Here is a 24,210-nt window from a genome sequence, read left to right on the forward strand (position 1 = left end):
TCAATTCCTACCTATATTGTCAAAATATTAAGATATATCAAATAAAATATTCCCTTCATACTCATTACCACCTGTCTCAAAACATGTTTCACACCAAACATTAGTCCCATGGAAAGTTATTAGCTATTATATGAAAAAGCAATTTCACCATCATAAGGTGACAGACACAGAATTAAAGCCAATTTTACTAAAGCACTTTCCAAAAAGTTAACATGATCTTGAAAAGTTAGAGCAAAGTTGGAAAACTCACATTTCCTGATGTCAAAACTACTACAAAGCTACAGTGATCGGAACAATGTGGAACTGGCATAAGAACAGACGTATAGATCTACAGAAAAGAACTGACAGTCCATAAATACATCCATGCATCAATGGTCAACTGATTTTTGACAAGGGAGCCTAGACCATTCTATGAGAAAGAATCATTTTTTTATTAAGCAGTGCTGAGGCAATGGGATATACACATTCAAAAGAATAAATGTGGACCCCTCACTCACATCATATATAAAAATGAATTCAAATGGATCAATGGCGTAAATATAAGAGCTAAAACCCTAAAACTCTTAGAAGAAAACATAGAATTTATGACCTCAGATTTGGCAACAGATTCTGAAATACAACACCAAAGCATGAGTAACAAAAGAAAAAAAATCGGACTTCATAAAAATTTTAAATTTTGAGCATCAAAGGACATTATAAAAAAGTGAAAGGCAACCTAGAGGACAGAAGATATTTATAAATCATGTATCTGATAAGAGTCTAGTATGCAGAATATACAAAGAGCTGTTACAATAAAAAGACAAACAACACAATTTAAAAAATTAGTAAAGGGCTTGAATAGACATTTTTCCAAAAAATATATGAAAATGACAAGTATATCAAATGATGGCCAACACTATTAGTCATCAGGGAAATACACATCCAAACCACAAAGAGATATATCTTCATGCATGTGAGGCTAGCTATAATTTTAAAAGTGGAAAATAACAAGCATTGGTGAGGATGTAGAGAAATTAGAGAGACCTCATAAATTACTGGTGGGAATGTGAACTGGTGCCACCACTATGGAAAATGGTTTCTGAGTTTCTTAAAAAGTCACACAGAGTCACCATATCCAGCATTTCCATTCCTGGGTATATACCCCCAGAAAAATAAAAACATGTGCAAACAAAAACTTGTACACAAATGTTCACATCAGCATTTTTCATAACCACCAAAAAGTAGAAACAGTTCAAATGTCCATCAACTGATGAATGATGAACAAAATATGGTGTATCCCTATAATAGAATATTATTCAGCCAAAAAACATTCAGTACCAATACCTGCTATAACATACATGAACCTTGAAAATATATGTTAAATGAAAGAAACCAGACACAAAGAGACTATGTATCATATGACTTCATTTATATGAAATTTCCAGGATAGGCAAATCCATAGGGATAGAAAGTGTGTTAGTGATTGCCAGTAGCTAGGGAGGGAGGGAGGAAGGAGCAGTGATTGCTAATGGACATGAAGTAGTGAGAATGTTCTGGAATTAGAGAGTGGTAATGGTTGCACAACTTTGTGAATATACTAAAAATATACTTTAAAAGGATGAATGTTACAATATGTGAAATATATCTTAACAAAAAATAAAAAGAATCCTGAGTATGAGAACCAAAGACAATGTCAAAGAAGTGACAGCCCCCTAAGGCAACTTCATAATTTCTGAAAAAAATTCCCTCTAAATGCTGACTTTGATCCTTAGAACAGGGATCCCCATTGGTTTTAGGTATAAAGCATGGTATCTACTATAGCAGAAAAACTCTTATATTTAGCCAGATTAAAATGAGCATTACTCTAGGTAGGCCCAATACTAGTTTAAATCTTTTTTCTTTAATTTTCTTAATGTTTTATTTACTTTTAGGAGAGAGAGAGAGAAAGAGAGAGCAAATGGGGGGAAGGGCAGAGAGAGGGAGACACAGAATCCAAAGCAGACTCTAGGCTCTGAGCTGTCTGCCCAGAGCCCAATGTGGGGCTTGAACTCAGAAACCGTGTGATCATGACCTGAGCAGATGTTGGTCACTTAACCAACTGAGCCACCCAGGTGCCCCTAAAAAAAAATTTTAATGTAAACTCTACAAAATGCTCAGCTTAGATTCTGTAAGTCAGAAGAAGCCTAACCAGTCACAAGAAAATAGCCCCTAGGCACTGAAAACAAAAAATTAGAACAAAAAAAAAGTTAATAAAGACAGAGGGAAGAAACCAATCTAACAATTTTTTTCAGATTCCAAAAATCATATGCATAAGCTTCTCTTATCAAAATAATAGTCTTATATTTTATAAAATACAGAATATTCAGTGATTCTATGATAAAAGAATCAACAATTCATGTCTTCTTTTCATTTCTTATGTATATGTTATGTCATATTAATTAATTAGTCATCTGATTTACACTCCAAAAGTCAAGGAGAGGCTCTGTTATTCCTGCCCAGGCCAAAACTAAATGGGTTGAAATAATATGCCAGAGATCACATCTTTATTTTCATACCTTCCTGCTTTGAATGAATGTCCAGAAGAAAACAACTCTATCAACTGTTATTACTAAAACTATCAATTAATCAGTAAGGACAGAAAAAAAATCTTCAAATCTTTAAACAAACTTCCAAAAGTGGACTTTGTTGATAGACATAATTAAATTAAGGCCCTCCTAATAATTTTTTTTTTCATCTCCTAGTCTGGTGAATTAAGTCTTATATCCAGCAGAGGGCGCTACAGGAACATCAACGTGCTGTTCACAAAAAAAATTTTTTTTTTCCAATACTGTCTAAGAGAACCAGTACAATCATGAACTGTCTCATTAGTATCCAGTCCTAACATACTCTACAAAGCAAGGGCAAAAGTGGTAACGGGATTCAGGTTAAAATACAAAAATCAACACAAATTCATACATACCACAGGTCAATTTAAGCATACACAGGTTTGCTTATAATACAAGTGCTACACTATCCAATGTTTGTTCCTTTACACTACGAACAAGAGTTCTTTATCTAACACAACATGAGCACGTATTTTATCATGTATTAGCTGATTTTTGTGACCTTTCCTACTGCAATATACTGCCAAGAGATCTTTACTCCAATAAATACTATATATTCATCATAACTATTTCATTATTTTATGATTTACATCTCATTCAATCATGTTCAGCCCAATTAGATAATCTACTTCACTTTTAAAAAGTGAGTGTTCGTTGTTTGAAGAAGGTAGTTTAGAGAAGGATGTCTCTGGCTCAATCCCTTGGTACATGTTATTTTATCATAACACAGGGTATAAGCCGCCAGCTCCAATTCAGCAGCAGAACTAACCAAACATTTCCAGACCACATTTGCTCTCTGCACCACATCTGCTCCTGTGGCTTCCATGGGCCTGTTTCAAAAGTTTCACAAAAGTTATGAAAACGTGCACATACACTGCTGAAAGACTGAGCAAAAACACCCGCTCCTACTACGTTATTTTCTCCTCAAATAGAATATAAGCAGCTCAGAGGGTAGCAGTGAACTTAAAGGAATTAGTCAAGCAGCAAAGCTCTGATACACCAAATTTAGCTCACTAAAATGAACAAGACAACTAGGGGAGGAAATGTCACAAAAGTGCATACTAGGGATTTCTCAGTAGTACATTATACAGCACCGTTTCCCAAACAGTTGCACAAAGTTTACCCCAGAATGTCAACAGCTGTACAAATAGAAAGTGGCTGTTTATTGAACTCTTTTTCCAGATTTTATCACCTGGTATTTCCCACTAATGGACACTTTCACAGTAACCAATAGAGTAATAATCCATCTTCAAGAAGATAATTCTAAGGAACTGAATCATCATAGACTGATTAATCATTATTTTAGTGGTAAGTGTATTTTGTTACATTTTAGTGACTGCAAATAATTTTTTATACGTGTACAAACAATTAACTGCAATACTTATTCCTACCTGGGGTGGAGGGGAAGTAGTTACCGTACTTTGAGAATTTTTTTCTGAGAGAGAGAGAGAATATGTGTGTGCCCATGAGCATGCATGAGCGGGGAAGGGGCAGAGAGGGAGAGAGAAAATGTAAGGCAGGCTCCATGCCAGGCGCGAGTCCCACGGTGGATCTCACGACAATGAGATCAGACCTGAGCTGGACACTTAACTGACTGAGCCACCTAGACGCCCCTGTACTTTGAGGCTTTAAAGTGAAGATCTCAAAGTATTTTTTATTATCAGAAACAAAAATCTTAAAGGGTCAAGGTCTCTAAGTATCTGACAAGTATTTGAACAACAGAAGCCCCACAATACCGTATCACTTAAACGGAGTCAAATATTAAAGGACTGTAACAAAGAAAATCTATGAGTCCTTTACTGTTTATTATCCTGCGGGCACCTGGCTGTCTGAATCAGTAGACATGCGACTCTTGATCTTGGGATCATGAGTTCGAGTTCATTTAATCTAATTAATTAAATCCAATTTAATTTAAAAATAAACATAAATAGGAGTGCCTGGGTGGCTCAGCTGGTTAAGCATCCAACTTTGGCTCAGGTCACAATCTCGCGGTTCATGGGTTCAAGCCCCACATCAGGCTCTGTGCTGACAGTGCAGAGCCTGCTTGAGCATCTCTCTCCCCCGTCTGTCTCTGCCCCTACCCACTCGTGCTTTCTCTCTCTCTCAAAATAAATAAACTTAAAATAAATACATACATACATACATACATAAAAATATAAATAAAATCACACAGCAGTTTCAAGAAACAGGCGAATGTACAAACATTCAGAGCCTTCCATGCCCATCATCTCAACCATGGTTCACTGCGCAGTTTTAGGAGAGGAAACACAAAGCTAGTCACTGAGGGCAGCAACAGTCAGCGCCTTAACAGTTTCAGAACCGACACAGGAAAGCAACCTGATGACTACAGGAATCAACTGGAAAATACAGCAGCACATTTTTATTCACCAGGAGTGAATAATGAAGTCTATCATTCAGACTGTAAATCAGCTTAATGGAAAAAAAAAGAGCTTTTATTACTTTTACATATAATAAAAGAAACCACAAAAAATGAAAATAGGAAATTTCAGGGACAGAATTGACACAACACAAATTCTGGTCATAAATTAATTTAGCATCTCTAAAAATCACCTTTACCTTTCCTGGTAACAAAAACTGCAGTATTCAACAAATTTTTTAATAAACTCCCACTTTTAAAGTCCGTTACGCACATAAAAACAAAAATATGTAATACTTCGAAGCACAATTACATAACCCAGGTGATTTCATCACTTACCTACTTTATAATTAGTAATGAACACAAATAGGTGTTTAAAAATAATTCCTACAAACACATGATGCCTTTAAAAAGTGAAATCAGATAAGGTTGGCTTCACGGACAACAGGAAAGGTGAGGTACATTTTTCGTTACCTTTTTCACTTGAGTATAGTACACATACAGAGAAAAAAGCTACTCTACCCTGCTTTCTGTTACTATGCCACAGAATATGACTGACAGAAGCAATTCAGAATTTATTTGCAGGCTGTTCTCATTCCACTGTAATCTTCGCAAGACTCTTCAGTCCTCTCGCTATTAGGTTTGCATCTTCTCTTTTCTCTTTTCTTATTGAGTTAAGTTTATTTCCCATGATAAAAAAAAAAAGGCTCCCCTAGTTGTAAAGAGGTTTATAAAAGCCACAGATATTTCTTTTTCCAGTTCACTTTTCCCTTGGTTCTGTGGTATCCAGCACCACATTTATAAAATTGGATTGGGAGTTTGCTTTCTTTTTTTAAATCTCAGAAACCACTGATCCGTGTTAAGATGATTAAGCCACACAGTGGTATATAGTTTATCAGATTTTTTAATACAAATTATATATATATATATATATATATATATATATATATAAATAAACTGCTTTGATCCAAGCATGTTACGAAATCACCGTTTTATGAAATACAACTGTTAGAAAACTTCACTGAAATTTAAAACACTGATTAGGCTACACATCTGTTGTATTAGTTGCTTTAATGTAATACTATTAACGTTAGATAATATGTTCTATTAAATTAAAATGTTAACAATTTCCCTCTGTATTAACATTATTGTCTCATTTATTTTTATATTAATCCTCATATTTCATGTATCTTATAGTAATCCTTTTTTAAAAAAATACCACTGACAATTACTTAAGTACCTAGAATTACTAATAGTTAATGTCTCCACAATTGAATATAAAAGTAGCATAAAATGCTCTCTGGAAATTTAACTTTTCCTTCACTATGTCACCATCTGGCCAAAAGCCAAGACAAGATATATTCACTTAAATATAAAGCAAAAAAAAATTTTTTAAGTTTATTTATTTTGAGACAGGGAGAGAGTGAGAGACCAAGAACGTGCACACACGGGGGAGGGGCAGAGAAAAGGAGAGAGAGAATCCCAAGCAGGCTCTGTGCCATCAGCACAGAGCCAGATGCGGGTTTCAAACTCACAAACTATGAGATCATGACCTGAGCCAACATCAAGAGTCGGACACGTGACCAACTGAGCCACCCAGGTGCCCATATAAAGCAAAATTTTTTTAATTTAAAATTTTAAATGTTTAAATATAAAGAATTGTAGATGAGTCAGGGAACTATATTGTCCACTTATAAAATTCTTATAAACAGAACAAAAATTGAGACTATCTGGACTACACTTCAAAGCTTCAAATTCTCCAAAAGCAGAGACCTAGTTATTACCAAAAGTAATTACAGGGTAGCTAAGGAAAACCATAAAGTAAAACTACGCTAAAACAATTTTATGTCTACAACATCAATCAATAAAAGAAGAAACTGGGGCAAGTTATTTTACAAGGAAAAGTCAATACTAAGTTATCCAAAAACAAATCCTAAAGTTTAGGCATTAGACATTCCCTCAATTCAGTCAAAACTGGCTTTGTAAGAATTTTATCAACAACAACAAAACAAAACAAAACACACAAACAAAAAAGACAGAAATCACTGTTATGTAGTATTTCTTCACACCTGTAAGGCAATTAAAATATTTTCAGTGATGATCATAGGGTTTTATAACATCCTAAAGTGACTTTTTTTTTAAAGTTTACTTATTTAAGTAAGCTTTACACCCAGTGTGGGGCTCAAACTCACAAGCCCGAGAGCAAGAGTCATACGCTCTTCTGAGATTAAGAGCCAGCCAGGCACTTCCTAAAGTGACTTCTAAATAAGGTGTTTTTTTTTTTAATTCTAAGCATATTCAGACTTTATTCTAATCTTTTAATAGGCCATCCATAAGCCACACAATATTTTTAAATGATAATTAAAATATGATGATATATTCCCGAATTCATTGGCCTGAAAAAAATGTTCATCACAAGTGACAAATAGGCTACAAATATTATTTAGAATATAATCTGATTTTTTATTTGTTCTCTAACTTTACATAAAATTAGACCATGGGTGAGTAATTTTATCTTTGCCACGTTCACACGTGGCATTATCATTGAGAGTTCCTATACACCCCACACCAAGTTTCCCTTATTATTAACATCTGACATTTGTACGGTATGAATAACCCATTAAAATGGACAATGAATCTTAATAGATTTCTCTAATAACATACAAATGGCCAACAAGCACATGAAGTAGTATTCAATATCATTAGTCATTAGAGAAATGCAAACCAAGACCAAAATAACATTCTATTACGCACCACCCAGCGTGGCTTTCATCAAAAAAGACTGATGATAACAAGTACTGGTGAGGATCTGGAGAAACTGGAACCCTCATACATTGCTGGTGGAACGCAAAATGGTGCCACCACTGTGCAAAACAGTGCAACGGTCCTCAAAAAATAGAACACAGAGTTACCACATGACCCAGCAACTCCACTCCTAGGTATGTATCCAAGAAAACTGAAAACATGTTCACACAAAAACCTGTACACAAATATCCATAGAGGCATTATTCATAATACTAAAAAGTGAAAACAACACAAATGCCTATCAACTGAGAAATGTATACACAAAATGTGGTATATAATACGATGGAATATTATTCAGTAATAAAAAGGAATGAAGCACTGATACATGATACAACATGGATGAATTGTGGAAACGTCATGCTAAGCGAAGAAGGGCAATCACAAAAGACCACATATTGCATGATGACATTCATAGGAAATGCTCAGAATTGGCAAATCTATAGAGATAGAAAGCAGAGTAGCAGTTGCTTAGGGCTGAGAGAAATGGGTTTTTTTCCTGAGTGGTAAAAATGTTCCTTTATTTATTTATTTTTTTCTTTGAGAGAGAGAGAGACAGAGAGACAGAGAGACAGAGAGAATCTTAAGCAGCCTCCACAATCAGCATGAAGACCAACATGGGGCTTGATCCCATGATTCTGGGATCATGACCTGAGCTGAAATCAAGAGTCGGATGCTTGATGGGTGAATCTCAATAAAGATTTTTTAAATACCATCAGCATTAGAAGTTTAACGTCCAGACACTCATCTCCACCTCAAGTAGCCAAACAACTACTCCTTCCTAACCACCATACACACTTGAGGTTTATCATCTGAAGGATGTGAATCTGAACCAGAGGCTGGACATAGGAATACACAGAGAGGGGGTGGGGAGGGGAGTACACAAGACTGAAACCAGGGGAAAGTCTGTGTGCTGAACAGTATGATATGTGAATTCTCCCCCCATGTCCTTCTTCCATTTTATAACCACCACAGAGCAAACTAGCAGAGCACTCTGCAGAAACTATAACAACACAGAGAGAAGACCTATAACATTCAAAGTTTCACAATGCAATACTTCCCAAAATTCCTTACCATCCCCCATACTTCTACTGAACTGCCTACTCAAAATCTCCACATGGATGTCTACCAGGCATGCCTATCTAACATACCTAAAAGCAAAATCCTGACCACTCCCAAATCTACACCACTTGCACTCTTTGCCAGTTGAGTAAATGGCAATGCCATTCACTTGTTTGCACATGCCAGAATCTTTGGCATTCTCCTTTACTCCCTCCTTTTTTCTCACAAGCCAGATGCAATTAATTGGCAAATTCTATTGGTTCCATCATCCAAAATACATACAAATCCAACCCCCTCCTCTATGCTATATATCTCATCTAGGTGACTTTAATAGTGTCCTAAATGGTCTCTTACAAGCTATTTTCCAAAGAGTATATAAAGAATGATGCTTTTCAAACAAATCTGAGGAAGCATATCAAGCCTCTGCTCAAAACCTTCCAATGGCTTTCATTTCACTCAGACAAAAGCCAAAGTTCTTACAATGAATTACAGAAGACTGTCAAGGCTAGAAAATCTGCCTACCATTCTATATCTCCTACTAGCTTCTCCATGTCAGTCCCAATGGCCTACTTGCTATTCTTCAAACACTCCAAGTACACTCACATCTCAAGGCCTTTGTACTTCCTTCTACCTCAAATGCTCTTCCTCCAGGTATCTACATGGCTGTCCCTTTAGGTCTCTACTCAAATACCATCTTATCAAGTCAGCCTTCCATGAACACTACCCTAAAAGGGTAACCATCCTGTCCCATCACTCATTACTTCCCCTAGTCTGATTTATTACTCTCCACAGGGCTTATCATGTTTTGTTTCATTTAATGTGTGATTCTCCCTGACTAGAGTGTTAGCTTCAAGAGGGAAGAGACTTTGTTTTGCTCACTGCTATGCCTCAAGCACCCTAGTGTGCCTAAAACTCCCTATAAATACTGAATAAACAAATGAATACAGTACTCATAGGAACAGGATGCTATGAAAATGGTACAGAAAGGGGTGCCTGGGTGGCTCAGTCGGTTGAGCATCTGACTTCGGCTCAGGTCTTGATCTCGTGGTTTGTGAGTTCGAGCCCTGCATCGGGTTCTGTGCTGACAGCTCAGAGCCTGGAGCCTGCTTCAGATTCTGTGTCTCCTTCCCTCTCTGCCCATCCCCTGCTTGTGCTCTGTCTCTCTGTGTCTCTCAAAAATAAATAAATGTAAAAAAAAAAAAATTTTTAAGTGGTACAGAGAACCAGAGCTCTTAGAAATTAAAAATAAAAAGGAAAATATTCAATTAGAATATTAGAAAGTAAAGTCAAGTAAATCTCCCAAGAAGCCACAATAAGTAAAAAACAAAGAGAAAGACAACAGAAAGGCTATTAAAAAAAAAAAGTAAAACATCAATCCAGTTGGTCTAACATTTGAATAATAAAAGCCTGAGAAAGAACAAAAACAAAACAAAACAAAAAAAACCCTGAGAAAAAAATCATGAAGAAATAACACAAGAGAATTCCTCAAAATGAAGGACATGAGTTTCCTAACTAAAATGCTCACCATGCCCCCCACCCCTGCATTAAATAAAAAAGATCTATACTAAGAAACATTGTTTATGTTTGATGTTCTGCAACTGCAGAGTCAGTGGGAACTCTATACCACAAATAATTTGGAGTCTTTACAAATACAAGGAACAAACAAAACTATAGATGGAGAATCTGTAGGTTAAAAGAGATTCATGGAGTGCCTGGGTGGCTCAGTTGGTTAAGCAATTGACTTCAGCTCAGGTCATGATCTCATGGTCCGTGAGTTCAAGCCCCGCGTCGGGCTCTGTGCTCACAGCTCAGAGCCTGGAGCCTGTTTCAGATTCTGTGTCTCCCTCTCTCTCTGCCCCTCCCCAGCTCACACTCTGTCTCTCTTTCACTCTCTCTCAAAAATAGATAAACATTAAAAAAAAAATTTTAATAAAAAAAAAAAAAAAAGGAGATTCACAAAACATATCAACCAATTGTAACGTATAGACCTAACTGGAACTCTGACTTAAACCCCAATCTTACACACGTTTTTGCTGTTTATGAAGCAATTTGAAGTCTGAATAATGCCTGGATATTTGACTGAATTAAGTAATCACTGTCAATTCAGGTTTGATATTGATAATGTGGCTGTAAATAAAGACACCTTATTTCTTAGTCACAATGAAATACTTATGGTTAAAATAATTTGATGCCTGGAATTCATTTCACTATAATATAGAAGGGGGAAAGTGACTGGGGGTATAAATGATAACATATTGGCCATATATAAATCATTGTTGAAGCCGGTGATTGGTACATTAGGTTCATTATACTATTCTGTTCATCTTTTAAAATCTGTTTAAAGCTTTTCATGTAAAACAATGTTTGAAAAAAACAGAGGACCAAGAAAACTTACAGAGACGATGAGAATGAGCAAAGGATCACCGACAAATGAACCTCCTTCAAGCCTTTATACCTTTACACTCCCACCAGCAAGGTAAAGGAAGTTTTAAAATCACCCTCGCCAACACTGGGTGCTTTCTTTTTCTTTAATCTTAGCGTAATGAGTGTTATAGCCTTTCTTACATCATGGTGAGATTAAGCATTTTTCATGTGTTTGTTGTCCATATGAACATCTTTCACATCTTCTTTGATGTCCTTGGTAGATTTTTCTTTTCAAAAAGGTTTTCTCCTTTTTCTCATCAGATAGTGTGGGATTTACATAGAGAGATACAGAGATAGAGTTTTATTTACCCTTTCCTGTAAATACTTTTCTCATTTGTTTGCCTTTTTATTTTATTTGAAGTGGAGAATTTACTTATACGGTAAAATGTTGGATTGCGAACAACTCGTTCTGCAAGTGTTCCGCAAGATTAGCAAACATTTTAATAAATTTTAACCTGATAAATGAGCGATGTCTTGCAATACAAGTAGTACTTGATGCCGAGACTCACATGATCACAACTAAGCCAATGGTTCTCTCTCTCTCTCTCTCTCTCTCTCTCTCGTCTCTTTCTGTCATTCACTGCAGGATTGTGGGTGATCTCCCATGTTCAGATGCCTGATCTCAGGCCGCGGTGTTTGGCAGAAATCAGTGATTTTTCAGAACATTGGCAGGTGTGTCCACAACTGGCACTAGAGTATGTTTTGTCACTTCAGAGCACCTATGGACCGTCCTTTCCTTTTCCATTCAAGAGTAAGCTTAGGAATGCTTTGCTTGGTTCTAGGTCAGGCTGCCTGCAGATATAGACCCTTTCCTCTGCTGCCTTATTGCCAGTTACATTAAATACAGTCTATGACAAGAGTTTATTAATACTATACTGAAGTCAACATCCATGCGAGCATATACAAGGGCCCCCATGCAGACAAAGATTCCATTGAGCCAACAGATAGCAGTGATTCCATTAGTGATAGTGAAAGTTGTCCTACACAAAAACCCTTCTCTCTCTTATCTCCCTCACACCAGCCATGAAGGTTTTCAAAGTTAAGTGTAGGTTTATTTTTCTTCATATTTTCTCTGCTATTTTGTATTATATTACAGTATTGTAATCATTTTTATATGAATATATTTGGGCTGTGGAATAAATCATCTGAGTTTCCATTATTTCCTATAGGGAAATTCGCTTTGACATAGAAGTGCTTCGGATTACAAGCACGTTTCCGGAACAAATTATGCTCACAAACCAAGGTATTACTGTATATTACTTTAATTTTTTATAATCAAAGCTATAAGTCCGTTTCTTTATGATTTTGTTCCTCTGCTTTTACGATTAGTAGTAAGTCATACTGCACTCAGAGAGCAAAAGGACTTAAATTTTCTTCTTCTTAGTTTATCAGTTTTTAATGTTTTACTCTTTTTTAATCCAACTGGAACTTATTTTAGAGTATAATGTAAGATGGGAATCTAACTATATTTTGTCCCAAAGAGTTAACCAATTGTTTCAACATGACTCACTGAATAATCTTTCCTATCCTCACTGATTTAAGATACTAGATTTCATATATATTCAACAAGTCTACTACCAGCCTTTCAATTCTATGCCATTAGTCTGCTCTTAGAGTTACCGTACTTTTTAGCCACTCAACAATCTCTTTCCCCTTCTTTTGGTAATGTTTTTAAAGTTTACTTATTTTTTTGAGAGAGAGAGAGAGAGAGAGTGCCAGCAGGAGAGGGCAGAGAGAGAAGGAGTCACCAATCAAGCAGGCTCCAGGCTCTGAGGTCAGCACAGAGTCCAACACAGGCCTTGAACTCGTGAACTGCAAGATCATGACCTGAGCCGAATTCAATGCTTAACCAACTAGGTGCTCTGTGGGCTTTAATTTTTTTTTTTTAATTTATTTATTTTGAGGGAGAGAGAGAGAGAGAGAGAGGTCCAAGTGGGGGGAGGGGCAGAGAGGGGAGAGAAAGAGAGAGAAAATCCCAAGCAGGCTCTGCAATATCAATGCAGAGCCCAACACAGGGCTCAAACCCACGAACTACAAGATCATGACCTAAGCCAAAATCAAGAGTTGGACACTTAACCGATTGAGTCACTCAGGCGCCCCTGGGCTTTATTTTTAGTAGAACTGAGAAAGATTTATTTGGAGCAAACTACCTCTTCCAGTCAAATATTTTCTCTCTGGGACTTGAATCCTAAATAAAAGTACAAAACGAATGATACCAAATTGTTATTGATAAATAAAATAAAAATTATGGATACTAATTCATCTCAATTTCATCCATCATTTCTGTTCCCAAGCCTTCTGGAGATGCTCTGGGATTCATTTCTGAGCCTAATTCCCCAGGTTTCATCCTGATTCTACAAATATGATTCCCATATTCTTCACTGAATTCCCTATTTAAACTAACCAAAGTTGGTTTCTATTGCATACGACCAAATAACCATAAGCAATATAATACTAAAGCTTTATAATGCATATTAACTTCTGAAATAGTAAGCCCCCGCTCATTACCCTTATCAAAATGTTTTAGAGACTCTCGGGTAGCTCTTTAGTCTTCAACATGAATTTCTGAATCTATCTTCCCCAAATAATTCCACTGAATTTTTTTATTGGAACTGTTTTACCCCATAATATAACCTAGGGAGGATTCATATCATTATAGGGTTGAGTGTTCCCAAAATGTCTCACCATTTTCTTTGAAGACTCTGTTACTTTTTGTAACTTTTAAGGTGTTTGTAGTTGATTATATTCTTATTTTTGTCGCTGTGAAGAAAACTTTTTAAATACTTTAAATATATTATTCTCTGATTATTGCTTCTATATAAGAATGTATATATAATTATTACATATTATTTTCTTTCTGGCCTCCTTACTGAATGTTCTTACTAGTATTAATATTTTTAAAGTTGATTTTCTTGATTATTTAGGGTATAAGTGTATCATCTGAAAATAATAAGAGTCATACCTCCTTCTTTCCCACAATAATAATTCTTATTGCTCTTCTTCCATCATATACTTCTTTGGCTAAAATTTCCAGAACGTTAAATGACAGCAGTGAGTTTAACCAGAGCATCTCTAGCATTTTATCATGGAATTCTCTTTATAAATGTTTATTTACCTAATGACAATTATAAATTATGTTTAAAACAAAACTTCTTTATCAATGAAATACTTCATTTCCCACAAACAAAAGGAAATTTTAAAAAGAAGAATGAACAAATAGATTTCTCTCAAAATTAATTAAATTGATCATCAGTATCATTCTCTCATAAAAATCACATTTTTAATTTGTAAATTGATGCTTCTTTCCCATTTAAAGTCTTACCCACAAAACCATGCAGCTAGTATAGGATTCAAACTACAAAATTAGAATTTAATATTATGTGTGCAAAAACCTTTCCTGTGTTGCTTCCTCAACCTTACAGTTTAAACAATTACCCTCATATTTTCCAAATATTCCATGAGAATTGTTAAAAATGGATAGATTTTAAAAATTAGGGGAAAAATATAATTTACTGAGACACAATGTTTTCAAAGAATCCAAATATTCAATATAAATAAATGCTGAAAAAATTAGTTTTATATTTTATTACAGAGTAAAACCTTCTCTGGCCTTAAATTACTGACTGGATAACATATATATGTTTGGGGTTTTTTATTTTAGAGAGAGAGAGAGTGTGAGCAGGGGAACAGGGCAGAGGGAGAGAGAGAAAATCTTAAGCAGCCTCCATACTCAGCACAGAGCCTGACTCAGGGCTTGATTCCATGACCCTCAGATCATGACCTCAGCTAAAATCAAGAGTCAGACACCCTATCAACTGAGCTACCCAGGTGCCCCATCATATATATGTTTTAAAAGAATGAGAAAAATATACCTCAAACTCTTTCCTAAGACGTTCTTCTCGTTGAGTGCTAAATTCAAGCTCACTCGTTTGTTGCCGTAAAAGGTTAGAGCAGTCCATGTGTTCAGCTTCTAATTTCTCTACCTTCTTGTGCATATTTTGCACAGCATTATCTTGCTCCTGGAAAATAATTCATTTAAGTTTATAAGCCAACAATGACAAAAATTTATTTTATAGAAGACCACAAGTAACTAAATCTGTGCTTCGACCACAATAGGTTAATTTACACAATAGACCCTGGAACAACATGAGGGTTAGGGACATTGACCCATGCACGGTCAAAAAAAATATTAATTAATTAATTAATTAATTAATTATTGACTCTGCAAAAATTTAACTACCAATAGCCTGCTGTTGACTGTAGTCTACTGTAGCCTTACTGATAACACAAATAGTCTACTGCCCATATTTTGTATGTTACATGTATTAGATACTGTGTTCTTAAAATGCCTAACTTTTTAATTTTTTCAGTATCTCTAAGCAACACGGTTCATCTCTAAGTTTTTTTCAAATTGTCCAAAAGGTCCAAAAAATTTTCCAACATATTGAAAAGAATCCACATGTGAGTGGACCCATGCAGTTCAAACCCATGTTGTTCAAGGGTCTTATAGACACTTGCCCTTATAGGCAAGAGGGGTCTAGATATTCCAGCGATGTTTCAGAATATACACGTGTTCAAAACACACTACTGGAATTTTAACATTTTAAAAATCTGATTAATACATATTATAGTTGAAAATGTGTACAGCTCTCTATAATGTTATGCTAGTTCAATTGACTTCTGAGGCTATTTACATAATGCTGTAGTCCAACAGCCTTATGCAATGTTTTCCCTCTCATTAAAATTTTAAAATATTTTGTAATACAAATGTACATTGCCCTTTTGTGTGATAAGAAATGATTAGCTTGAATGCCTAATAATGACCCTGGAGAGATTTTTATGTGAGCTCATGGTACTTTAACTATGGTTATAGCTCTTAAAGTTGCATCCACTAGGTGGCTGTGTTTCATTTCCTTCAGCTTTCAAGTTTTCAACTCTGTTGTATTATTGAAAGAACGATAACATCAGGTAGTCTTCTACTTAAATCTCTCAATCCCCTTTCCCAACTAAACTCAGAAATCAGACAGAGGTGAATTTTGTGAGAATTCAAACATAAAGTAACACACGTATCAAAGGTATTTTCCACAGTAACGTGTCTAGATTCATCATTCTCACTGAGAATGGCTTCTCTCTGACAAAGGCTTCTCTCCCACCTTGCCCCCACCAGCACAATCTTATTCAGGGACTTTCACAAATACATATCATTATGGTTTCAAGTATTACTAGCCACTCAAATGATGTCACCAGAGTCTGAGTGAAAATGTCACAAGCATCAAATACAATTCTCTATAAAAGATTCTAATTTGGAAAGTACCCAGCAGTACAGTCCACAGCCAAAGGATGAAGAACAAAACGTCATTTAATTTCGTCTTTCCACATCCCCTCATTCATGAGATTACTACTCTGTAGCTGACTACACATGAACTCTTAAGAATTATTTTCTTCTGGGAATGGAAACGTCTTCATATACAGAAGTTCATCTACTTACATATTTTCAATCCTTGAACTACCGCAGATAAGAGCAAAGCTGGGTACCAGAGCAAAAGTGTGCCAGCACTGTGCAGATAGCACTCGTAATTTTTACTAACACTCTGGATGGATTCAGGAATAAATGGGTTTATAAATAGCCATATGTAATCTAATTTCATCATAACAGTACCTTCACATACAATAGTACTTTTAAGACCATTAAGCACTATACAAGTATGAGATACTATTATTATTCTGGAGGATAGGTCCCCCTCCTTCAAGCAGTCAATACTACCAGCATTAATCCAAATTCACTGTTAAATTATATGCCCTCTTGATTGACACATAATCTCGAACTTTCTATCGTCCACACAAATTACTACGTGTATTTTTAAATGAATAAACAGCCATTTACAAGGTTAATCACAAAGTAAACCAAATAATCTGAAATAAGAACAAAATCAAGTCTATAACCAAAAAATGCTTATATCCTAGTTGATGGCAATTATTTCAAACGATATTTATTCAAAAAGCAAAGAACCTAAAGTATCCAGGAAGTCTCAGGAAATTTACTTATAAGAAAATATAGCTTGTGATTCCCATCCTATTGATAAACAGCACAGAAAGACAACATGCAATTATTTCATTACACTAAACAAAGAGCATGTCCATCATTCCATGACAGTTTAAATTTAATCCTATAAAAAAAAAGAACAACTGGAAAATCAATGGTGGATCAGTTAGGACATATTGTATTTATTGGTGAGATTTTAACTTTATGATATTTGACCTATTTTAAATGTTACACACGGTAAAATAGCTTTTAAATAAAAGTCTTTCAATATGTAGATGAAATTCTGACCTAACATCAGTTTTAATGCAGAGGTCAAATAGTCACTAATATTATGTGACAATTCCTATATATTCTTGAATATGGATATAAAAACATACGCACAGTTTTTATTTTAAAAGCTGCTTTCTGCATATAGTTATAGATTTTATAGGAATTCTATTTACATATCCAAGAAACTTATATTACATAGTTAAGGGATTACATTAATTTACAATTACACTGATTAATTTTCTGATGTTAAACTCACTTGGCATTTATTGCATAAAGGCTTTTTACATCTCTTATATTTTGCTGCATTGAGTTGGCTAATATTTTATATAATACTTTTGTGTGTATATTCATTAGTGAGATTGGTTATAATTATCTTTTCTTGTATCTTTGTCAATTTAGCATCAAGATTTATCAGTTTTTGGGGGGTGCCTGACTGGTTCAAACAATAGAGCATGTGGGACTCTTGATCTCAGGGTCATGAGTTCAAGCCCCACGCTGGGTGTAGAGCCTACTTTTAGGCTCCATAAAAACATGGGGGGCACCTAGGTAGCTCAGTTGGTTGAGTTCTGACTCTTGATTTCAGCACAGGTAATGATCCCAGGGTCATGGGATCAAGCCCCAAGTTGGGCTCTGTGCTGAGCATGGAGCCTGCTTAAGATTCTTTCTCTCTCTCCGTCTGCCCCTCTCCCCTGCTCACATGTGCTCACTCTCTCTCTCTAAAAAATATTAATTAATTAATTAATTAATTAATAAAAAACTGTTTTAAGAGATTTATCAGTTTGGTACATTATCAAGATTTTTCCATTCTCTGTCAGAGTTCATATGAGATTGAAATTATTTACTCCTTGGAGTTTCTTTTTGCTTATTGGTGAAGCAATATAACCTGGAATTCTGACACTGATTCTATCAGATTTTCTACTTTCTGCCTCTTGTTAAGTTATTTGGGGTAGGTAGGAGAATTATATACGCATCCATTTCAAATACCTAGCCAGGCAACCCTACAGTGAAGATCACAGTTGAAAAAACAAATACAAATGCTCAGAGCTTCTAATAAGCTCTTCTGTCCCCAACTCTTAAACATATGAAAAAGTTATGGGGGGTGGGGGGGGACAACATAAAAGATGAAATCTAAATCAAGGAGAAAGGGGAAAAACAACCTGAGAGAAACACATATAAAGAGAATAAAACTTGACAATATCTTCAGAGAACAGAAGTAATTTCAGAATGGCAGAGTATAAGGACTGCCAAAAATTCTTTCCTCCATAAAAGCAGCAAGAACATGTGCAAAAAAATGCCAAAATAAATTTCTCATAACTGGAAATTAACCATAGGCTTGCAATAATCCAATAAGCACTTATTCAAGAAAATCAGTGAAATCTCTGTAAGAATGGCAAGTTCTGGGGAGCCTCGGGGACTCAATTGGTTGAATGTCTTATTCTTGATTTCAGCTCAGGCCATGATCTCAACATTGTGGGATTGAGCCCCAAGTTGGGCTCTGTGCTAACAGCGTAGAGCCTGCTTGGGATTCTCTCTCTCTCTCCCTCACTCTCTGCTCCTCCCCCCACATCCCCCTCCACTCTCTCTCTAAATAAATAAAAAAACATTTTTAAAAAACAGTCTTAAATAATATAACAACTTATTGCTCATCTATTTTTAATTCTGAAACAAATACGACAAACACACGATCTAAATGGTAAATATTAGTTTTATCAATGGCATTGGTAGGTTATACTGGGTACTGGTTATATTAATCCCTGTTACTTTTTGTATGTTCAAATATCTGTTTTAAGTTTATGGTGCTATCAACACAATCCAAGTCTGGGATGCATTATAACATACAAGAAAATTCCAAAAGAGCTATAAAATAGTTCCTGCATTTATATATCAAGATTAATTTGCTCCTTTCAAATAAACTTTAAAAAATTTTGTCACAGAATTTATTTTCTAATAAAACAAAAAGCTTACAGTGAAAAAGTAAGTGTGGCGTGTGTGGGTGTGTGTGTGTAACCAAATCACAATTAAAGACAATGGAAATTGAAGGAATTTTTCTTTCTTCCACTAGAGGGAGGTGTTGAACTTAAAATATTTTAAAATGAGGCTTATTTTTGAACTGACATTTACCAACCCAGAAAACCACATTGTGCTATTAGAAAATAAACTTGCTTTCTTTCCACATCTTTCAGAAACATAGCCCAAAAAGTATTAATTTCATTTGTACTCATATAAACATTTCTCAGACTCCAAAATACAGTTTCAAGTCTGAAGAATTATGAGTATAGTTAGAAACATATCAGAGAAAAAAAAGAAACTTATCAGAGCTAAAGTACCCCTCCTTCTTACCTTATGAAATATATCAATTTAGCTAGTTACCACCTTAACCTAGTAATGCTTATCTCCTGAAAGAACCAGAACAAGCTGTTCTTTCCTAAATCTGCAAAGCCAGCACAGTTCTACAATCAGAAATAGTGTTTGCAGCCATACAGTATAAAATGGCACTAACTTTGTGTAGTACTTATCATAATTATAAATCCATAAACTTGCACACCAAAGCAGTGATGCTTGTAGGCATTTACACAGTTCAATAACTTTACAACAGCTCAAAGATATGGCCAGGAATGTTAGCTTTTTACTTTTTTTCTTTTCTTTTTTTTTTTTTTAAAGCTCTATACCCAACATGGGGCTTGAACTCACAACCCCAAGACGAAGAGCTGCATGCTCTACCGACTGAGCCAGCCAGGTGCTCCAAATCTTTTTTTTTTTCTTTTAATGTTTATTTAAACTTGTGTGCACACACGAGTTGGGGAGGGGCAGAGAGGGGTACAGAGAACCTAAAGTGGGCTCCACAATGACAGCAGACAGCCCAACGTGTGGCTCAAACTCATGAACCGCAGGATCATGACCCTAGTTGAGTTCGGACACTTAACCGACTGAGCTACCCAGGCACCCCCCACCCCCAGATCATTTTTAACTAGAGCAAAAAATTTTCGAAGGAAATGAAATGTCTATCAATAAGGGATTCCTTAATATATATTAGGAATGTCCACATAGCAGAAAACCATGCAGACACCTATAAGAATAATATAAGGATATCAAAAGATGGACACCAAACACACTGAAGAATATAATTCCATTTATGTAATTCAATGATATATGTTTATATACCCTCAGATAAGGAGTGGGACTCGAGGAGTGGTCGTAAGACCTTCACTTTTGCTTTTAAGTTTCCCTAAATTAGGGCATTTTTACAATGAGCACAATATATAGTAATTTTATAAATTGAGTATAAAGGCATTTCCCGTTTGAAAATAACAGGCAGTATCAATGCCAGAGTCACTGTCTATGCCATTTGCTTACATGGGGCCCCGGTGGGCAGTTTCCTAGGAAACTGCAAAGAAATGCTCCTAGCTGGTCTAGATCATCTCTGAATGATCTGAAATATTTCCTGTCCATGTGGCTTTCTCCAAGCTATCTCCAGGTCACAGTCATGCCCACCAGGTCAATCTCTACACACTGCCCTCCAATCCCGAATACGCAGCCTGCTGATGGCCTAAGTCTGCTCTAATATCTCCTTTCACTGCTCCCCACTCTTCCCCCTCTGTCTTTAGGGTACAGTATAATTTTCAATTGACATTTCTCATACTTTTTGCCATTACAAACTCTCCTACCCCTTAATCACTAGATACATAAACCAAATTTAGTCAACGAAGGAGGAAAGGATCATTTTATTCCTTGGTTGAGTTATAGAATTTGGGAAACAAAATAAATATGTAAAAATATACACTGGTCTCCCAAATGCTTTCAATCTACTGGTAACTTATACGTTGAAATGAACTGGAAAAATGACAAAGAAAAGGGCACAGTGGTTTAAAACAACCCTTTACTGCTGCCTGTCCCACATTGTCTACAATAGAAAAGCTTAGAACAAATAAGAATCCTCAAAGTTCACATTGCTATAGCAGGAATAAAGAAAACCTAATAACCACACAACAAACGGCCATTTTAAATTAAAATTTTTAATAAAGATAAAAAAGGTAATATATTTCAAAATCAATATTAATACTTTGTTTTTAAATTAAATTGGCTTTGATTTGTTGTTTTGGTGGGGGATTTTTGCCTTTGATTTGTTTTGAAATTTCAATGATGCTAAAGAAAGATGGGGAGTTTTTATGTTTATCAAAAAAGGGCATGCATTAAAAAAAATGAGAAACACTTTTTTAAAATGAGGTAACTGTACTAGAGTTCCCATTAATATTCCAGAGAAGTACACCTCTATTTAGCGTTTCAATTACTAGGAAAGAAAGGAGACATGGCATAAAATTAAGATTTTTTTTTTATAGTGGGTCTGAATTATAAAGCCCAGATGAAAGAAATACTACACCTGCTTTGTCTGTTAAAGATGGGGTTTCACTTAGAAGGGTTTGTTTTTTTTTTTAACTTATTTTAAAAACTGAATTCCCTTAGAGAGTTAGTTACACAAAGAGAACACTATACCATACTAACATCTAATTATAGGATGGAAACCTAAACCCATCAACAGCCAATAGGGAGAGCAGAGAATTTCAATCTAGCCCACAAGTTGTTTAAAAAAAGACTTTTAAAAATATGAATAGTTTCTTAAATTTGCTTTAAAAAGGAAAGACAGTTTTCTTTTGTTAATGCTAAAAGGACAAGAAAGTGAGAGACTGAGCTCTGAACATTTCAGTTATAAAATACAATAAAACTTATCTTGTGCAAACATTATACTACATGTTAACTAACTGGAATTTAAATAAAAACTTTAAAAAATATATCTTACAAAAGGTGGTAGTAACTAGGAGTATATTCCCTATTCTTTCCCATACATAATAATTAAAGACTGATACAGGAGCTCCTTGGCTGACTCAGTCAGTGGAGTATGCGACTTGATCTCAGGGTTGTGAGTTTGAGCCCCACGTTGAGTATAGAGATTACTTAAAAGAAATAATAAAATCTTAAAAAAAAAAAAAAAAAGAAACAAAGAAACAAAGAAAAAAAAAGATTGGTACCATATTCCTTTAGTACTTCATAATACAAAGTCTGGTATAATGACATACAGTTCAGTGACTTAGAAATCACATCTAAATCACATCATCCAGGGATCCCTGGGTGGCTCCTTCGGTTAAGTATCTGACTTCGGCTCAGGTCATGATCTGGCGTTTCATGAGTTCAAGCCCCAAATCGGGCTCTGTGCTGACAGCTCAGAGCCTGGAGTCTGCTTCGAATTCCATGTCTCCCCCTCTCCCTGCCCCTCCCCTGCTTGTGCTCTCTGTCTCTCAAAAAATGAATAAATGTTAAAAAATAAATAAAAATAAATAAATCACATCATCCACACATTTAAATATAAAGGTCTCTGAATCATATTTGATAAGTTTCAGGCTACTGATTGGGGGCACTGGAGATTTCTGAGTGTTTAGAAATGAAGAGGTTATTTTCATTTACTAATGTTTACTTGTTTGTTTTAGGTAGGCTTTAACATTATCAACAGTTCAAATATCATCTACTCTGTGATGGTTTCCCCATTCTCCTAGGCAGGTAATACATTTCTCTTTTATGATCCCATAGAATTTTGTTCAAAACTTTATTATATTACAATATATTTTCTCTCTTTACATATCTCTCTGCTTTAAAATCTTCTAGGACAGAAATCGTATCTCAATTTTGTATCCTCAATACCCATAGCAGAAACTCAGTGTGTACTTAAGGAATGAATGAATGAGTGAACTACACAAATTACAATCAAACTCTAAGAATACCAAGAGGTCTACAGAGTGATTGTAATGTTTTACCAGATTCTACAGATGGGGTAACTAGTAAGAAAAGCATTGCCCAAAGACCAAAGGTTTGGGTATTTGTTGGTATTTTGAATACTTACATATACAACAAATCCAGTATTTCCACTGTTTACTGCCAGCTTTTACTCTTAAAGAAATAGGGTGGCTTTTATTCTCTGCATGTTTTTGGCTGCCTTTGTCTTGCACAGTTGTTTCTAACACAAAACTACTCCAAAATTTTTAGATGGATATTTTTCATTCTGTGAAGAATGCGTATCTTGGACATGTACAAAGACTATATTTCAATTTGTTGGTTTATATAGAAAAAATGCCTTATACAAAAATAAGTAAAGAAGAAATGACGAAAATTTCTTTTAAATTTTAAGTTAGTTGGTTAGTGAATTAACAGTTTGAATTTATCTTATCTTCCCTTCAAAATAATTTATGTGTAATCTCCTGAAATAAAATGCAAAGTACCCCAGAGTGAGAATCTGGTGACTGGTTGTCTTTTCCCACATTAATTACTCAGTCTATGATCTGAGTAAATCATAAATCTCCATCTGCTCATCTACGGTGGGGGTTGGATGTAATCAGTTATTTTCCAACTGGACTATTTGAAGCCTTGGGGATTCTGTGTGTTGGAAGAAAGGAGTAAATAGAACATAATTAAGAATATGATCTTCGTAAAAAGCAAGAAAAAAAAAAAAGAATTTGCTCTTAACAAAAAGAGTTGAAAAATCACTATCTATATTAACTTATAAGCATCCTTTAATATCTAAAATCCAATTATTCTATTTCTTTATGCTATTAAAGTGAACCATTGCATATTTTAAATTGGAAAAATAAAATACCAAATGTATA

The 24,210-nt window shown here is 35.2% G+C and overlaps 1 protein-coding gene across 13 annotated transcripts in view; it reads right to left on the reverse strand.

Annotated features, from left to right (window-relative positions):
• The window catches only part of CCDC171 (coiled-coil domain containing 171), a 304,789-nt gene that overhangs the window by 247,222 nt on the left and 33,357 nt on the right, over positions 1-24,210 (reverse strand). For all 13 annotated transcript variants that reach the window (XM_053205079.1, XM_053205080.1, XM_027047203.2 and 10 more), the window contains one exon: positions 15,120-15,266. In XM_053205079.1, coding sequence (XP_053061054.1) covers positions 15,120-15,266 — 147 coding nt within the window. The remainder of the gene's footprint in view (positions 1-15,119; positions 15,267-24,210) is intronic.

The sequence above is a fragment of the Acinonyx jubatus genome, chromosome D4 (assembly GCF_027475565.1).
Source record: "Acinonyx jubatus isolate Ajub_Pintada_27869175 chromosome D4, VMU_Ajub_asm_v1.0, whole genome shotgun sequence".
NCBI lineage: Eukaryota > Metazoa > Chordata > Mammalia > Carnivora > Felidae > Acinonyx > Acinonyx jubatus.